A 17,825-nucleotide genomic window follows, 5' to 3' on the forward strand; every position below is an offset into this window, starting at 1 on the left:
AAAATAGCCGCTTTCTAAAAGTGCCATTTTCAAACACACAATTTGAGAACCAACTTCACAGAAATATGTGTTTAAATTCTGAGTTCCGGGAACCCAAACTGCAAATCCCTGTTTCTTCCCAAATGACAGTTACACTTGTACGGTGTTACAAGGCAGCTCCAATGATAGCCTATTGGAGAGATAGTCCTTGCCATAGTGAAAAACGAAATTGGCAGTATTTCACTATAAGGGCATGTAAAACAAACCAGCCCATGTCCTACCTTTCATATACGCAGTGCTCTACCTATGGGGCTACCTTGGGCCTACCTTAGTGGTGCCTTACATGTAGAAAAGGGAAGGTTTGGGCCGGGTAAGTGGGTGCACTTTCCAGGTTGACATGGTAGTTTAAAACCGCACTCACATAAACTGCAGTGGCAGGTCTGAGACATGGTTGCAGGCCCTGGGTGCACACAATGAACTTTAGTAGGGACTTACCAGTAAATCAAATATGCTAATCATGGTTAACCAATCACAATCAGAATTTACACAGGGAGTACTTGCACTTTAGCACTGATCAGCAGTGGTAAAGTGCTCAGAGCTCTAAAACCAGCAAAAACAAAATGCAGCACACAGTCAAAATCAGGTCAGAAGCAAAAAGTCAGGGGAAAAACAGGCCAAAGATGCCAGTTCTAACAATGCACAAGTCTAGTGTAGACTAAGCATAACTTTATTTGCAATAATAAACAGATGTTCTCTAACTTAACCGTATTACATTTTTTTGTGAAGTCAACCTCACCTTTTATTGGTGGGCTTTGCATTTTGCCTTTCTTCTCCTCCCCTTGTGCTATGACAACATCCACATCTGACAAAAGAGTCAGTATAATTTATATTGATGTTTGATGAGGCCATAATGACAGTCTCTGCTTTCATCTCTCCTCAAGAACCCGAAGGATGCTTTAAGGGACTGCTCTGTTCTATCACTTGTAGCAACCCCTTATCCTTGGTTGTCTCAAAATGATAATATGATCTTAAATCCTGGTGGTGTAGCAGCATCCTGCAGAATTAATTTAGTTGATCCAGAAGAAACATCAAAGATGTCTCATTCGATATTCTGTGCTGTGGGGAGCTTCCTGCATTGTAAGGAAGTTCATGTCTATCCTTAACTACATGACAGATGTTGAGCAGTATTTTCAAAGTTGCAAGATACAGATGCAGCAGAAACTAGTGTGGGAATATTGGCAATCACTTTGATCATACTCTTTTGACCTAAATGCATATACCCAAAAAGCTTGACATTACTCAGTTTGAATAACGTTTTTTAATGGCTATTTGTATTTAATTGGAATATTGTGCTAATTTGTAAATAAGAGAGGTGCATTTCCAGCTCTGGTATGAATGTGATCAAAGCAATTATCCACAGCAGGCATAACATTTCCGTGTGCATATTCTGAGTTCTTGACCAACAAATGATTGCACTTTTCCACATTCCATTCTTTCAGATCTCAGTAAATAAGGACTATTTCGGAAGGACAGCCTAATTAAACTCTGTACGACTATGAAGGCTGTGGTTGAAAAAAATATTGCATATTGACATTGGAGATAAAATGTTTTGGTCCAAACATAGTTTATTGTACTCAGAGGAGACACAGTGTTCATACACCCTGACAGCACACACACTGCGCCGCTCTCTAAGTGGCCATGAACATTTGGAGTCTCAGGCTAGAGGTAGGGCAATATTTTTAGTGAGTGGCATCATCCTAAACTTTGACAGCTGGACTGATGAGGGTCTAATTTTCAATTACATGATGTTCTGCCGTTAGTGCTGCTTAAAACAAATGGTCCCAAGGTAAAATAAAATCGCTCACATTGCATTGGCATGAATAAACGTTCGCATTTGGAGTGAAATTTTGAAATGAGTCGATGGTATGGAGCATGTTTTTTTTTTTACTCCTTATGGGTATGTACTGTATGTGGTGTGAGTCTTGAAACCTTCAAATATAATCTTTGTGAGTGTGAAGTATTTGAAGGGTTCATCCTCAGGGGTGACAGTAGTATAGGTTTGTGTACTGAGGCCCTCCACTCGTGCCGGGTTAAATATTGCTGTCTGGTGCAAATTCAAGGAATCTCCAGTGGGGAGTTTTGGAACTCTGTGCCTTTAGGTATCGTGTATCTGATTGATAATTGATCCAGGTGGTTTTTTGTTTTTAGGCTTAGTGACTGGGTGATGCTGTCCTATTTTACAAATGAGTGACATCCAGGTCTGTTCTTGTCCCTGGGCATAGTATTTGATCTTCCACTAACGGATTGTGTACTAGAAATCCTGAAGATACATGTTTATCCAGAAAATAGCCTGTGTTGAATAGAGTGATTCAGTAAATCATGCGTTTTTGTACACCATTATCTCCATTCTGAAGACATATAGAAATGACATGTAATCCCGGGTAAGCCAAACCAACAATATGAAAAGTAGAATTTCCTGAAGGTATTCAGATTAAGAGTCATGAACCACGGACCATGGTGAATAATACATGTGCCTCATCCCTGCATATAGTGAGAAGACGTTATACTCTGATATAAATGTTGGTTGCCTGACAAAACAATACTCGTTTCATTTCACTAAACAATACAAATCAGAACATTTCAATCACTAATATGGGCCAAATGTGAAAACACACACGAATGGTTATCTGTTGTTTAGTTTTTTATAGAGGACAATTTATGGAAGTGTTATTGGAAAGCCAATACACCTGGGTCCTGACACGGCTCAAATTTGAAGGTGATAAAATAATTGCATCACAGGCAGCAAGGGAAACCTATTACTGGCATGTTATTGTCATATAGATGTACTTCCCTATGTTTGCTCTATACAAAAAAACACCTTTATGTCCTTTGTTACCTTGAGGGCATGTTTTATATTACAGTCTGCAAATTTTCTTTCATGCATAGAGTATCTTCAATGTATAGTGATCTATTGTACCGCCAACACTCTCCATTGTTCACTGTTACCCAATTTGTGCATATTCATTATTAATTTATGTTTGATGCAGATTACAATCTTCATTCCATGGAGTGTTTTGTGTCAAAGTACTTTGAAGATATCGTCTCGCCCTTTTTAGGTCTCGGCCACAGACCAATTTAGCTGTTGGCATTCTTATTGTTTCCAATTCATAAAATATACCTAGAGTGTTATTTAGATCCACTTCTTGATCATGACTGGACGACTGTGTTGTCTAAGTTGTTTACTTATGTGATGGCTTCACTTTCTCCTTTTTATGTCCTACCTAAGAATAGTTCACTCTCAGTGTTCTTATTGGACGAGTTGTATACTTCCACTGCCTACTTGAAGGGACTTTGTTTTCATTCATCACTCAGTGGACATTATGTGCTTCCTTTCTCTCATGTGCACGCTGTTTTCATTACGCTCTCACCTTTTATTTATTTTTCACCAGAGCCACCAGCTGAAAAGTGCTGCTTGGTTGATCACTTTTTTTTGTGCTTTGCAAATACTTGTTTTCAATCTTTAATTTTTATATATCTACCATGTTAGATTAGTAATTAAAAAATGGCTGCCTGTGTCAAGATACAGGCACATGCACACTTTGTCAAACACATGCGTACGTGTGCGTATCAGTAGCCATCTAGCAATGGGTACCTTTAACAGACAACTCATGGCAAAATTTCGGGCACATTAATGCAATTGGAAAAAATCATTTGCAAAGGCAGAAGCTTAGGTTTTTTTTAGAGTCTATACCTATTGGCATTGGAAGTGCTCTTTTACATGTTTAATCCATTCAAAATTTGGAAGTGTTGAAAGTTCACTAAATCAAGCTCCTAATCAAATATTTTGTTTAGTCTCAGCGAGAACAGAGAGACATCCTACATTCAGGCCATCAAATGATTTACCGCCCTGGTCGATGGGACCGGATTAAGAAAAATGATTCTGGTAGGAAGAACACCGGAATAAATATAAAGCTTGTCCAACTCCAATACAATAAAGAACCAAATTACATGTTTAAATTTCGGTACAATTAAACAAAATGAATTTAACAATAGCAAATAATTCTTAAACACATGCAAACAGTAGGGAAGAAAGAGGTTAAAGCTTGAGGAATAAAATATAGGAATTTCAGAAGCAGTTTTTTTAAAACTATTCCACAAAGTTTAATGTTGTGGTGATTTGGCTTTTCATAATATTTTACTTTGGTGGGGACTGTGCCTTCATGAGCAAGGTTTGAATCATACAACTTAATGAAAAGTAGTCTCACTATTTATCCGCCTTTGCAGTCACAGAACTAAGCATTATCAAAGGGTGCAGATATTCCTAGCTAAAGAAGGCCTTGGTACCCAGTTTGTGATAGAAAATACGTCTCATTTTCAGCATAGCTCAAATGATGTTAGGTTAGGTCTAACCTAGTTACAGCTCCGTTTTCACAGTTGATGCAAATATTGAATCAGATTTGTTATTTTTTTAATTACACACATGAATAGTGTTCCCAAAAAAAATCAATATATTAAGAGTAGATTGGGGGAACATGTGGTAAAAATGACAAAACACTAGTACATCGAAATAAAAAAACTGTTGGAGGATGTTTGCATTCATTCAAACACGATTACCATTCACGGCCACTGAGTGGTAGAGCGCATCAGAACATGACTGAAGTTAAAAACAAAATAAAATAGCAAAATATCAAGACTGTTACTATAACTATGGAATGGTTTAACCCAAGATTGCAGACATGGACCATATGCAACCATTTTTCAGTCATGAAAACATAGTAAGATGAAGCATTGCAGTTATCATGGCATAATCAAGTTACTTTGCTATGTTAGCTAACTTTTGCTGTTAGCAATTTAACTGTCTATGAACACTGGGAGAAGCTGAAATAAAGAGGAGTACAGTGGCAATTAATATCAATGCAACAGTAACATGACACCAAAATGGCAAATACCTTTGAGCTTGGCAACTGTTATCAAGGAATCTATGTAAATTAGCCTGATTCTTGGTCTTAGTGTTTTCTTACTTTTCGATGTGTTATGTCTGCCCTTTAAAATGGGGATATTTCATGACCTGGGGACCCAAGAGATCCAGCGTCAGTGATTTCCCTCTCAATCAGAGTCTCCCTTTGTGATGAAGCAATCAGAGTTAGAATGCAACCCCAGCAGGGCAAGGGGATCACACTGGACCAGGTAGGCTCTTCTTGATCAGACTAATAATATACAAGGCAAAAGCATGCTAAAACTTTACACAAGATCAAGGTCAATTGCTGATCAAAACAAAGAGTGAGTCTGGCCACAATGTTTGTTACACAACACCTTTTGGTTTCAAGCTTAGTAATAGTAACTTCTTGATTCAATTCTTCTCTGATCCCTGGTGAGGAGTGGAGACTTCTAGGGGTTGTATGTTCATATTCTTACTCCTTGGACAGGCTAGAACTTTTATGTGTGGCAAATGGAATCAATAGGGCAAGCAAGAGCTTCTCTAGGTCTTTATCCTTCTAACCATGGAGAAAAAAGATAGTACTCAGTTCCACATACTAAAAGCACCAACAGCAGCAGAGTCCATGCAGATCTGTGTCCAAAGAGGGGTTTAGAAAGCTGGAAGAAAGCTTTCACTTATATTTCGAAGTTCAGGGAGTTGGGTAACAGTCCACTTCCTGTCTCAGTTAGCAAAACTCTAATCGAACAAGATAAAGTAGAGGTGTGCTTGGGTAGGGAACCCATTGTTTAAATATCTGAATGTATTATGGGAGCTACTGGCTGGTCACATATAACCTTCAGAATCCTGCTTCGGTGGGCCATCTTGCACATTACTTCCAGACAAGTCCAGAAAACAATGACTCCAAACAGGATATGAGGCTGGTGATGGGACTGTACTTGTCATACTCTGTGGATAACATTCATCCTTCATCATGCAACCACCATTTTCACAAATATTAGGACTTTTGTGATCAGCTACTCCTACCTCTGACAGTTCTAAGATATTGATTGTGAAATGTCATTGCTGCATACTCTTTACAGTCTTTGCAACCTTTGTAGCAAAGTAAATGCAAGTAAATATTAATAAACAGAAGAAAAGCGACCTATCTGCTCCATGCTTTGAGCCTTCTATTAATCATGGAATCTCTAAAGGACTTGATAAGGACTGTAGAGTTTATTTTGCTTGTATGTAAGTGATTTCCCAAGGCCTTCTGCACTACATGGCACTGCAGACGGTGAAAACTAAGCATCTGCAGGTGGACCTGATCTCATGACAGATATGGAGGCCAGCAGATTTAGTAGGAAGCTCTGTTGGGACATTTTAGCTACAGATAAATGATCACCACGGGAAATAGAGATGCATGTCAACTGAGTCGATTGTAGGCTCCTTTCTGATGTGTTATATATGTCAACCAACAGGGAAGAACCTAATCGCATGTGATGGTAGAGTCAACAAAAGACTTTTGACTCCACTTTCAAGAGGCATCTCAATAACTTCAACAACTTAAGATTGGATTCTCCAATTGTGAGACTCTTTACAGGAGATGTACTGTGAAATCCAGGAACTTTTGCGAGGCTGAGATGCTCATCTGGATAACAAGTCGCTGAAACACACTCAACAGCTACGTGTCGACTTGCTCAAACTGATTGCTCATGAGCATGATATAGAGTCTGCATACTAATTCTGCAACTTTTGTAAATGTGTTGAACTTGCTTTCGGAGAGTGGCCAGGAGATGACAGCATTCAGGATGATTAATGCTTTTAGATCAGCAATTTCAGCATGCCATGATTATGTTAAAAGAGGATCAATTGTAGAGCATGTCCTTCCATAAAAATTGAGGAGTAGCAGGCGGGCAATCCCTCCTTGTCCCTAATATATTCTTTGTAGAGAAAGTAAATAGTTTGCAGGCCATCCTTGTTAAGGCTCTACAATAGGTTTAGCCAAATTAAACTGCCTGGCAATGTGAAAATACTGTTATAAGAATTTCTTGTAGACAGTTGTTGGGTGTTAGGGCCCTTGATTTCTTTGCTCATTTTGAAGGTTGCAGAAATGCCGGTTGATTCAATTTTTAATCAATTTTATTTTATACTGAGTCACAGGATGACCTTAAGTGTGAAAGCTGCCTTAGACAATAATAATAAAAACTTACATTTCTTGTTATAAATGAATGTTTTCTGGACTATCGTTTAAGTCTTCATTCTGTTCAAGATACGGAAACAAGTATCATATACCCTGACAGAATGTAAGAGTGGGCTTCTAGATGTTTTAGAGTAAAGATGTGCGTAGCACATGGTGCACCAGGGCCTGTAGTGGTGCATTAAGGAGCTAGTTACTGTTTGGTGCATGTCCAAATCTTCTAAATCAGACTTGGATGCTCTGTGTGTTTCCTCCAGCCTTCAGGGCTGATTCATTGCTCCGAAAGCTGAACCTTTCATGAAATAATGGAGAGGAAGAGTTACAGTGGTTGCTTTTGAGATGTGAGATGAAGTATGATGGTGTTTGTGAAGGCAGACAGTGAGCCACTAAAATTCACATATTGTAGTTTTGCTGCAATTCAGCCCTTGGTTTCATGGCCGTTTTGGCTTTTTTTCAGTTTTGTTGTGTTGGTGCTCAGTAAGTAAGAAACAAAGCATAATACTTACCTCTCCATCCATATTGTAGGATTTCTTTAACATATGTCCAGAAAATCATACTTGGGGAGACCTGCTGCTGAAGACCGGTGATAAAATGTTCTCTGTATGACTCTGATGCTCAAATGGTGAGGGACAATATGAGGCTGTTCTCTGACTAGTTGAATGTCAAGAAGAAATCATCTGATTAGTTCTTCCTGGTCCATTTGGAAACACAGTGCGAAAAAACTACTTCTGTTTTTTTTCTTAAACCAGGAAAGAAAATAAATGTTTGTAGATTGTTTTAGATGAAAAGAATTATCCACTAAAGAAGAAAATATGCAGGATCCAAGGGATTTTTCCTGCTAATGAAGAAATTGCTTGCAAAGAGAGTTGACAGCACCACATCTTTAGCGTGTAAATCAAATACAAAGACAACTAATCTGAATCAACACTGTTATCTGGGCCAGTCCCACTTATCTAGCTAAAACCTAATCTGAAATCAAAACTCTGCGGCATCTGCTACTCTGCAGCATCTGCTACTCTGCAGCATCTGCTACTCTTTTTGCACTGTACGATTGCCGGCCCTTGTGCGAATTTAGGACATCCATGATACGAGAGCAACAAGTATTTGAAGTCAATCCACCAAGGTACTATTGTTGCCTTTACCATTGATTCCATGTTGAGGAAGTGTCAAGACTCCACAGGGCAATTTTCTGTCTTGAAACAAAGGTCAAAGAATCTAGTCATCCAATCACAGGCCTGGTTTACTTACAGAATTGTGTGAGATGCTCCAAAGCCCCTCATTCCAACAGAGGGTGCTTCAGCATCTAAGACAATTGTTTCCCTCTGAAGCTTGTAAACAATTGTTCCGAAGAGATCAGCCACTATTTGTCAGAAGTGGACAGTGGTATAACCCTAGTATTTATTCATAGAGAGGTCCTCGAGGGAAGGATGTAAATAGGCACAAAAATGTCTGGGTTCTCTTCTATGTTAGTCACACTGATTCAACCTTTCTTATGGGCAATGCTGTGCTGTACATGCTGGTCTAGTACTTCAGTGACTCATCAGATAGAGCTGTGCAAATAGAAGGTAAGGATGTGCTCCACCAATTTCTATTGTATTGCATACACTATTACAAGTTCTACTCCCTGCGACCATTGGAAAACAGGGACACTGTATTTTACAACAGTGTGGCACAAAACCAGAGACTAGCATAACAGAAACTTTCATTGGAGGGTAGATGGATTTATCGCTGATGACCACACTTTTGTACCATTGTAGTTCTCCTTTTCACCTTCTTACATTTGCATGTAGCATATTCATTGTTTGAATTATTTACACATAAACTCTCCTATTGCTAGACAATAGATGATCCCTTGTATTACTGGTGTCCTACTCCATACTAAAATATCAGCCAGTTTTTAAAGGAAGAGAGCTTTCCACCAAAAAGCATTTGATACCTAAATAGCTTTGTACATAGAGAATGCTATATTTCTACCCCATTTTATAATGTCACCCACCTTACGTTGATGGCAATTGACTCCATGCAAAATGTAACATATGGTGAACACTTTTGCTAGATCTGGTGCAGTCACTGCCCATCTTTACAATCCTGTGCAATGTTCGTCTTGGTAGTGGAGGGGATAGTTGTAGCGGTGATGGGGACAGGTGGAAATGGCATGTGAATACCAGCGGCACTTGGCTGATGTCGGGTAGCTTCATTGATAGCTTTTCAAGTAGAAAGTAATCTGACATTACTGTAAAGTACAACATATTCTCTGCATAAATTGTTTAGCTGAGCTTACGGGATCATCGAATATGATCATTCTTTCTGATGCAAACATGAAATTACAATATGCATTTTCAGCTTGAGTGCTTATATTATGCTAAAGTAATGTACTCTGCAGAATACAATAGACTTACACCATCTTTTCTCATTGTATGTACTCAAATTCGGGATATCAATAATGCCTCCCATTTCCTTGTCTTATGTTACATTTGGTACTGCGACAGATTTAAATGAACAGATTCATTACATTGATACTGTCGTTACCTGTTTTGTACCCGTGCAGTTAATCATGCAAGAGCCTATATTTGTAGGTTTTAGCAACTCATTTCCTGTCTCCGTAATATCATTATAATGTCTTTCTATGTTCTTTTATGGAGCTGTGGATACTTGGGAATTCAAACTGTACTTGGCTGTGGAGCATTTAGCCAGGAACGCCTTAATGATTGTGGGAAGTGCTACTTTATGCAAATGCGGTAGATTGAAAAAAAGGAAAAGTAATTTGCTGCAAATGCATTGTAATTTGTAGTCGTGAGGTGTGAACGTGTGATTTAAAAGGAATATTCATTTGACAGTATTTAAATGAGATAATTGGGAAATATTTGCTCTAGACTGCAGACTTTGAGGGCAGTCGTTTACGGGGTCTAATTATTCAATGTGGTATTTGATTGTTGGAACTAAATGTGATGTTCAAAACACTTTACTAGGGGGTGAGTACAAATATATTGTTTTATTCTCAGTTCATTTTTATAGACATAATTTCTAGACTATCGTGAGCTAGTCAAAATGTGTAGGTGTGCTTGTTGAGTATGCTTGTAACTTTGGATATGCATAGCAAGTACGCATTCAGAAAGACCATTTTATGTAATAATTGCTAGCAATGTACAATGCAAAGTAAACTTATTTCACTGAACATTTGTTCTGGAAATAGGTGGCGTAATCTCATTTATGCACCACCTGCGTTCTCGTTTACTAGCAGAAGCGCAGGGGCAAGCATTCCTTTTGCAGATAAATGTCTTACTGTACCCATTGTAATGCAAACACCCGGGAAACATTCCTGCTTCGATCGTCATTTCTATCGTTAGGGATTTCGTGGGATGTGTGTATACATGTACATTGGTATGGGTGCGTTTTTTTGCCAAGAGGATTGCTTGGTGAGTTGCTAGCTTGCTGCTGTGATGTAGTGATCTGCTGGTCACGAGGGCATCTTGGTCTAACATCCTTCAGAGAGCAGGAAATGGGGAATATATATATATGTATACTACACACACATCCCCTCCTCCATCAGTAATTGTGCTTTGAATAATGAATGACCAGCTAATACGGCTTTATTGGTATGGCCTCTTTTTAGGGTTGTTTGGCCCTACTTTGCTCCCTCAACACAACAAAACTGTTTTTAGACGATTCCTCAAAAGTTAGGATGGATAAGCAGCTATCACTTAGAAATGCGAGTAAGAGATTGTTGTGTGCATTTCCTTTTTATAGAATTTACATGCTGTGGAAACCACATGCTTTATTGTTTGTCAGTTTCTACGAACATAAAGTTACTACAAAGTGGCAGTAATTCTGCTTGATTTTAATGTTGATGGCATTTCAGAGTTCAACATGCTGTCAGAAAATCAAGTGATGGTGATCAAAGTGGTAACGTTTTTTAGCGTGTGCTAACGCCACCCTGCTCAAAATTAACTTGTTGCATATAATTTGTCAGTTATTCCTTTTTCCTGAAGGAACTGCAGTCTATTTATTCATATTTTATTTTGCTTTTGCTTCCTCTGGAACTGTCACTGCTGCTTGTAACTTGGATTTGCCCTGAATCCTGGCCCTGGCAGTTATATAAATCTACTAAAATGTCAGCCTGAAGTAGTCCTCTTGTACGCCAAGCTTGCTGGAATGTTCTGTGCTCAGTAACTATTTAACAGACAAAGAACAGAACAATAGTGCCACACAAATAACGCGAGAGACTAATGAATTGATGTATCTTTTTGGCAGCCCTTCATTAAAGGCGCATTCTTTCCCCCTTCTTGTTAAATGGCTTGGAGTAAGTCCCCTGGCACCAGACGGGGTTAGTTGCTGATAATTCACAGTTGGTGAATAGTGATTTGCTTTTGGTTTGCCAGCAGAATGTAAAATCTTTTGTCTTTTTTAATTTAGTAAAGAAAGATTGGATTATGTCTTAAGTGTTATTGCTGGTATCCCCCCCCCCCCCCCATGTATTTTGCACTTCCCTTTATTTGTAATTATAAAGTCACGGTGCATTTAGTGTGAGATCAATTTGAATGCCTTTTGTTTCACGTTGTCGGTGACTGTTTCTCTGTGTGGTTTGCTGCTGCCCTTTTGTTCCTTGATTTGCTGACCAGACTTCTTGCTTGACAACAAACGGCTTAAGTGTGTTTTCAAAGCAATTGCTGAGCTTTTACTACACAAGCCTACGCATTTGAGAGATACTGCGTGGGGCCGTGAAGGGAAAAAGTGGGGAATGCGTTTTAATGGTTAATAAAAACGGATTTGTGTATAACAATTGAAACTCCGAGAAACGCGGTTGCTCCAAAAACCGAATTCAAAGGTATGCAAATGCCTTGGCATGTAGTTGGAAATTATTCCCGTTACTTAGGCATTTATTGTGTAATTACTGCAATCCCTTCCCACCTTGTTTTCGGTATTTCTAAATCATTAGTGGAAAGCATGACAGCAGTGCCAGCCCTGGCATGCTTCTCTTTGACTAAAACCTTGTAAATTAACACAATTAGCACAGCATCATCCTGCTAATTAACTTCCAGTGTCTGGTACAGTGGTTTTGCAAACAAGGGAGAGGGAGTCAGAAGGGAATCCGCGTGCCGTCCTCCCGCCGCCGCTGATGCTGCTTTGGGTTTAGCCCATTCAGGCTAAACTGGCCATGTCAGATGCCAGAGACAGGCAATGAGGAGCTAAAGCAGTGTGTGTGTGGGGGGGTTGGGGGGGGGGGGGAGGAGGTGGGGAGAGCTGTCAAAATAGACTACAGAAAACCAGAAGGGAGCTCGTGCTACAGTGTTTGCCTTACGCTGGCTGGGCCACCATATCAGAGCATCTGTGCCAGAGGGCAGTGTTTGTAAAATCCACCTTTAGTAACATGAGAAATTAAGAGGTAGCTTGTATACGGTTACACCAGTGTGCACAACCAATAGGGAGCAAGAGAAATGGCCTGAAGCGTGTAAGTGTTCCTAATGTGTGCCGCGAATGAAAGAAAATGAAACCGCTGCAATTAAACATGTAGAAAAGGGACGGTCGAGTGTAGATACCTGCTCCTCCTACAAAGATTCCGAGCAGCCATTATTTGCTGCCGTGGTTTTCTGGGGTTACGCTGCCTGGCACTGTTTTTATTTTGTTTTACCCTGGAGGCTTCCAAGGGAGAAAAAAAAACAGCAAGCTAGAAGACCGACAGACAAGTGATGCTTGTGTTTTTTTTTTTGAGAGCCTTAACAACAGAACTGAGAGGCAGAAAGGAGCCAGTTGTAATTCATACCGAGTTGTAGGCTTTGTGTGATGAAAGCGACAGAGCGCTGCCTGGGAGATTGCTTTGCTGCACTCCACGAAGCAGATTTGAAACTGTCGTGGAGCACTTTAGATGAGACTTGGATTATGGAATGACCTGCAATGTCTGTGTCATATTGTTCCGCGCAGGGTGCATTATACTGCGCTAACTAGGTGTTCAGCACCAAATAAGAGAGGTATCCCAGATGTGATCTGTCAGCTGTGTCTCATATTTTTATATTGGGGAAAAAAATAAAAACCGAAATAGTAATCTAAAGTGACAGGATAGTTGGGATTTTCTAAGATTAATAACCAACCCAAACTGCTTTTCAAATATATGAGATAAATGTAAAAAAAAAAAATATATATATATATATATTTACACACATGTATGTTTTAAAAATCGTGCGGTGTACATTATTATGTTAACTGTCTTAGGAAATCTATCTATGGTGTTCAGAAATATTTTGTTAATTTCATAAGACTACGCTGCTTATTAATTATACTGAAAAATATATTGATAGCATATGTATTTAAACGCTTCTCAAAACAATTGCTGACTTTATTTTTTGTTATTTTCAACGCCTGTAGGCTTGAAGATGCAGTGGACGCCGGAGCATGCCCAGTGGCCAGAGCAGCACTTTGACATTACGTCGACCACCCGTTCCCCAGCCCATAAAGTTGAAGCTTACCGTGGCCACCTGCAGCGCACCTATCAATATGCATGGGCCAACGATGACATCTCTGCCCTCACTGCATCTAACCTGCTGAAGAAGTATGCAGAAAAGTATTCTGGAATTTTAGAAGGACCGATTGATCGGCAGATCCTTAGCAGCTATTCTGATGCACCATCTGGGCTAGTTAATGGTCGAAAAAATGAAAGTGAACCTTGGCAGACCTCTTTGAATTCAGATGGCGTTTATCCCATGAATTGCGTTACAGACATCATCGCTGCCAATAAAGGTGGTGTGAGTGCAGCCCTGCCTTCGGCAGATGTGTCTGCCAGTATAGGAAGTTCACCCGGCGTGGTCAGCAACCTATCAGAACCTAGTTATTCCAGCAGCAATTGTGGAAATCATACAGTACCCACTCTTCATTCAGGACTTCCATCTCAGGAATATGGTTCAGGATATAATGGATCTTATTTGCATACAGGTTATGGCAGTCAGTCATCCACTACACTAAACTCATCCCATCCTTCCCCCTTACATCCTCCACCACCAGCCCTGGTACCTGGCTACAATGGGACCGCCAGTATCGCTTCTTATAACTACCCTCCTGCGAGTTATCCACCTCAAACTGCAGTTGGCCCAGGCTACAGTCCAGGTGGTGCACCTCCACCTTCAGCGTATCTTCCTTCTGGAATTCCTGCTCCAACGCCTCTTCCTCCTACCACTGTATCTGGTTACAGCTACCAGAATCATGGTTTAACTCCCATTGCACCATCCGCTTTGACAAATTGTTCAGCAAGTTCTCTGAAAAGAAAAGCATTCTATATGGCAGGACAAAGGGACATAGACTCCAGCTATGTAAACTACAGCTATAGCCAACAGAGATCAACACAGAGCCCTATGTACAGGATGTCTGAGAACAGCATCTCAAACAGGGGAAATGGGTTTGACAGAAGTACTGAGCCATCCTCCTTAGCTTTTAAACCAACAAAGCAGCTAATGTCTTCAGAGCAGCAACGGAAATTCAGCAGCCAGTCCACAAGGGCATTGACACCGCCATCATATGGCACGTCCAAAAATTCACTGGGTTCAAGAACAAATGAGTCCTTTGGAAAGTATGCTTCCCCGGCAATGAATGAACACAGTGAGGAACATAGACAGCTCATTACTCATACAGTGCAAGGCCCAGGACTTTGCACAGCTACCTCATCCAGCCACTCTGTGGACGAGCAACTGAAGAACACTGAAACACACCTCATTGACATTGTAACCAATGAGATAATAAACCAAGGACCTCCAGTGGACTGGAATGACATTGCTGGCCTAGATCTAATCAAAGCTGTTGTTAAAGAGGAGGTTTTGTGGCCTGTATTGAGAGCAGATGCATTTAATGGTTTGACTGCTTTGCCTAGAAGCATTCTTTTGTTTGGACCCTGTGGGACAGGCAAAACTTTATTAGGCAGGTGTATAGCCAGTCAATTGGGTGCCACATTTTTCAAAATTTCTGGCTCTGGACTTGTTTCAAAGTGGCTAGTTGATGCAGAGAAAATAGTTCACGCCTCTTTCTTGGTGGCAAGGTGTCGCCAGCCCTCAGTAATTTTTCTCAGTGACATTGAAATGCTTCTTTCTTCCCAAGTCAGTGAAGATCACAGTCCAATAAATCGAATGAGAACTGAGTTCCTTATGCAGCTGGACTCTGTACTGTCATCAGCAGAAGACCAAATTGTTGTAATATGTGCCACAAGTAAACCAGAAGAAATTGACGAATCTCTTCGTAGGTATTTCATGAAGCGACTTTTAATACCACTGCCTGACAGCACAGCAAGGCACCAGATAATTGTACAGCTGCTCTCACAGCACAGTTATTGTTTGAATGACAAAGAGGTTGCCCTGCTTGTCCAGCGCACAGAAGGATTTTCTGGACTGGATGTGGCTCATCTCTGCCAGGAAGCAGTGGTAGGGCCTCTACATGCCATGCCAGCCACAGACCTCACAGCCATTATGCCAGGACAGTTGAGACCAGTTACCTATCAAGACTTTGAAAATGCATTCTGCAAGATTCAGCCTAGCATATCCCAGAAGGAGCTTGATACATACATTGAATGGAACAAAATGTTTGGTTGCAGTCAGTGATCATCATTGTGAATAATGTTGGCGCTCATAACGTCTTACATAGGGATATATTCTCGTTTTAGCCATGCTGAAATGGCAGATGGTACTTTGCAGTCATGAGTAAACTTGCATAAAATGAGTCAGGGTAGACCTGAAGGAAAACATGCATCACCCTAGCACTGCTGGTCTTCAGACCACATGTGAAAGGAAGCATACTGTGATGCTTCTATTCATGCAAGACAATACTGACCAAGGATGGGGCACAACTGGGCCGGCTTTAGAAGGACGTGAACTGTGTGTGTCGATTCCATTCTGCTGTTCTTGAGATTTAGTTGCTGTCAAGTGCCTGAAGTGGTGCTTTAGTTTTTGTTTGCCTCACAATTACATTGGTGGCATGTGCTAATATAAAGAGCTTTAACTTCAAACATTGTTTGACTAAAGAGAAGAACAATTGTGTTGGGACATCGTAAACCAGATTCTTTGCCATCTGACTAGCAACAGTATTCCTCAAACCCGTCTGTTCTAGATTTAGTCAAGAACAGTTAAAACGGGATAGTGTTAATCTGGACCTTAATTTCCATAGTTCACTGTTTTTGATGTTCTGTCTGCAAAAACTCAGGAAAGCTATATTTTGTTTTGTACAGTACCTCAAAGGAATGTGTTTAAAGCACTATGTACTGCTGAGTTATGTATTATCCAATGATACTTTATTTTAAGATGTATATTTACCTCAACAAATGGAAGGTGGTAAGGGATTGAATGTATACAGAATGGGTCTAGTGTAACATGGCGGAAATTTTTTTTTTATTGAAAAAGGAAGCTATTTCTTCATGTTAATGGCCTCCGTCAATACTCTTGGGATGGAATAAAAATATATTTGTGTCGCAGCAAAATATACATTCTTACGATATTGCCCCCTAGCACCTAAGGGGTAAATTCGTTTGGAAGCCATTTGACAAATTTTCCACTTTAACTGTTGGCATTTGGTATAACCTGAAACCGTGCACTTTGGATTTCTTTTGGGATGCACTAGACTTTTCAACAATCGGCCAGTGGATTGGATTCCAGTGTTTGGGATGCTGCTTACGTAGTGCAATTACATAAATTACCTTTATGTTGCATGGACATTCTTCCGAGTTGTTCAGTATTATTTTACATTGTATTGTAGTGTCCTTAATAACACGAGAAGAAAATGTGTACTCCTGTGTGTCCCCTTACATCTCTACCTCAGTTTTGTTAAAACCATCCAAAGAGAAGAAAGGGAATCCCTTTTTCTCAGAAAACCAAATTGCAACATATGTTTCAAGGCACATCTTCCTTTGTCCACTCCCGAAGTCCTATAAATGTGACCCTTCGCTTCGCCAGCAGACATACTATAGTGTCTTCCTTCTCTAAAGAGTAGCTGGCGTGCGTGGCATTTTCCTCACTTCTCCCGGGCCCCCGCAGAGTCTTTTTATCCTTTTATGTTTTGTGTGCCACTTGATTCATGACAGTTGATTGATGTTGGGTGATGTCTCCGAGCAGGAGCGATGTTGGCTGCAGCTGCCCCAAACCCTCTGCTGCATGAACACAGAACGATCTTGAGTTTTAAACATAACGTTGTTTGCTTAATAATGACAGTACCAAAATTGTTGAACAGCACTGGAATTTGTTTCCGTTGACTAATGTACACGATAAAACATGAAATAAATGTACAAAGAGCATCTGTGTGAATATTTCTGAGCTAGGTCCTTGTGTTTTTTTTCTGCACACAAGATTGTATCAATTTACTTTTGAAGACATAATGAGAGATGAATAATGCCATGGATATTTAGGTTTTATTTCGTGAGCAAATCAACCAAATAAATTGTATACAAAGACATCCAAGCACCATTTTACAAATTGAAGCTCGATTCAGTCTTTAAACCTTCACGGAATTCTGTGCCTTGAATGAAGGAAGCCATGAAAAACATTTTACAAATGTTGCCCAGAATTGATAAAATATTAATTTGATTTTCCGTTGATATTAATTTAGATTATAGCCAATGCAGGAGCTTATTGGCATGTTTTTAGTAAAATCCACTTGGTGACCCATTTCCTGCCTTTCAAATAGTAAAATCAAAAGAACAAGTGCATTGATTGACTTGCAGTTGTGACACAATTGTCACCATGCACTCTGATGCTTTTCAGCGGGCATGCA

The 17,825-nt window shown here is 40.0% G+C and overlaps 1 protein-coding gene across 3 annotated transcripts in view; it reads left to right on the plus strand.

The window, feature by feature from the left end:
- Nucleotides 1-17,490, plus strand: part of FIGN (fidgetin, microtubule severing factor) — a 211,234-nt gene extending 193,744 nt beyond the window's left edge. For 2 of the 3 annotated variants that reach the window (XM_078681646.1, XM_078681645.1), the window contains one exon: nt 13,455-17,490. In XM_078681646.1, the coding sequence (XP_078537772.1) occupies nt 13,455-15,667 (2,213 nt within the window). In that variant the 3' untranslated portion in view covers nt 15,668-17,490. The remainder of the gene's footprint in view (nt 1-13,454) is intronic. The other variant, XM_078681647.1, reaches the window with a different exon arrangement.
- The last annotated feature ends 335 nt before the right edge of the window (nt 17,491-17,825 follow it).

Source organism: Lissotriton helveticus, chromosome 3_1 (assembly GCF_964261635.1).
Source record: "Lissotriton helveticus chromosome 3_1, aLisHel1.1, whole genome shotgun sequence".
NCBI lineage: Eukaryota > Metazoa > Chordata > Amphibia > Caudata > Salamandridae > Lissotriton > Lissotriton helveticus.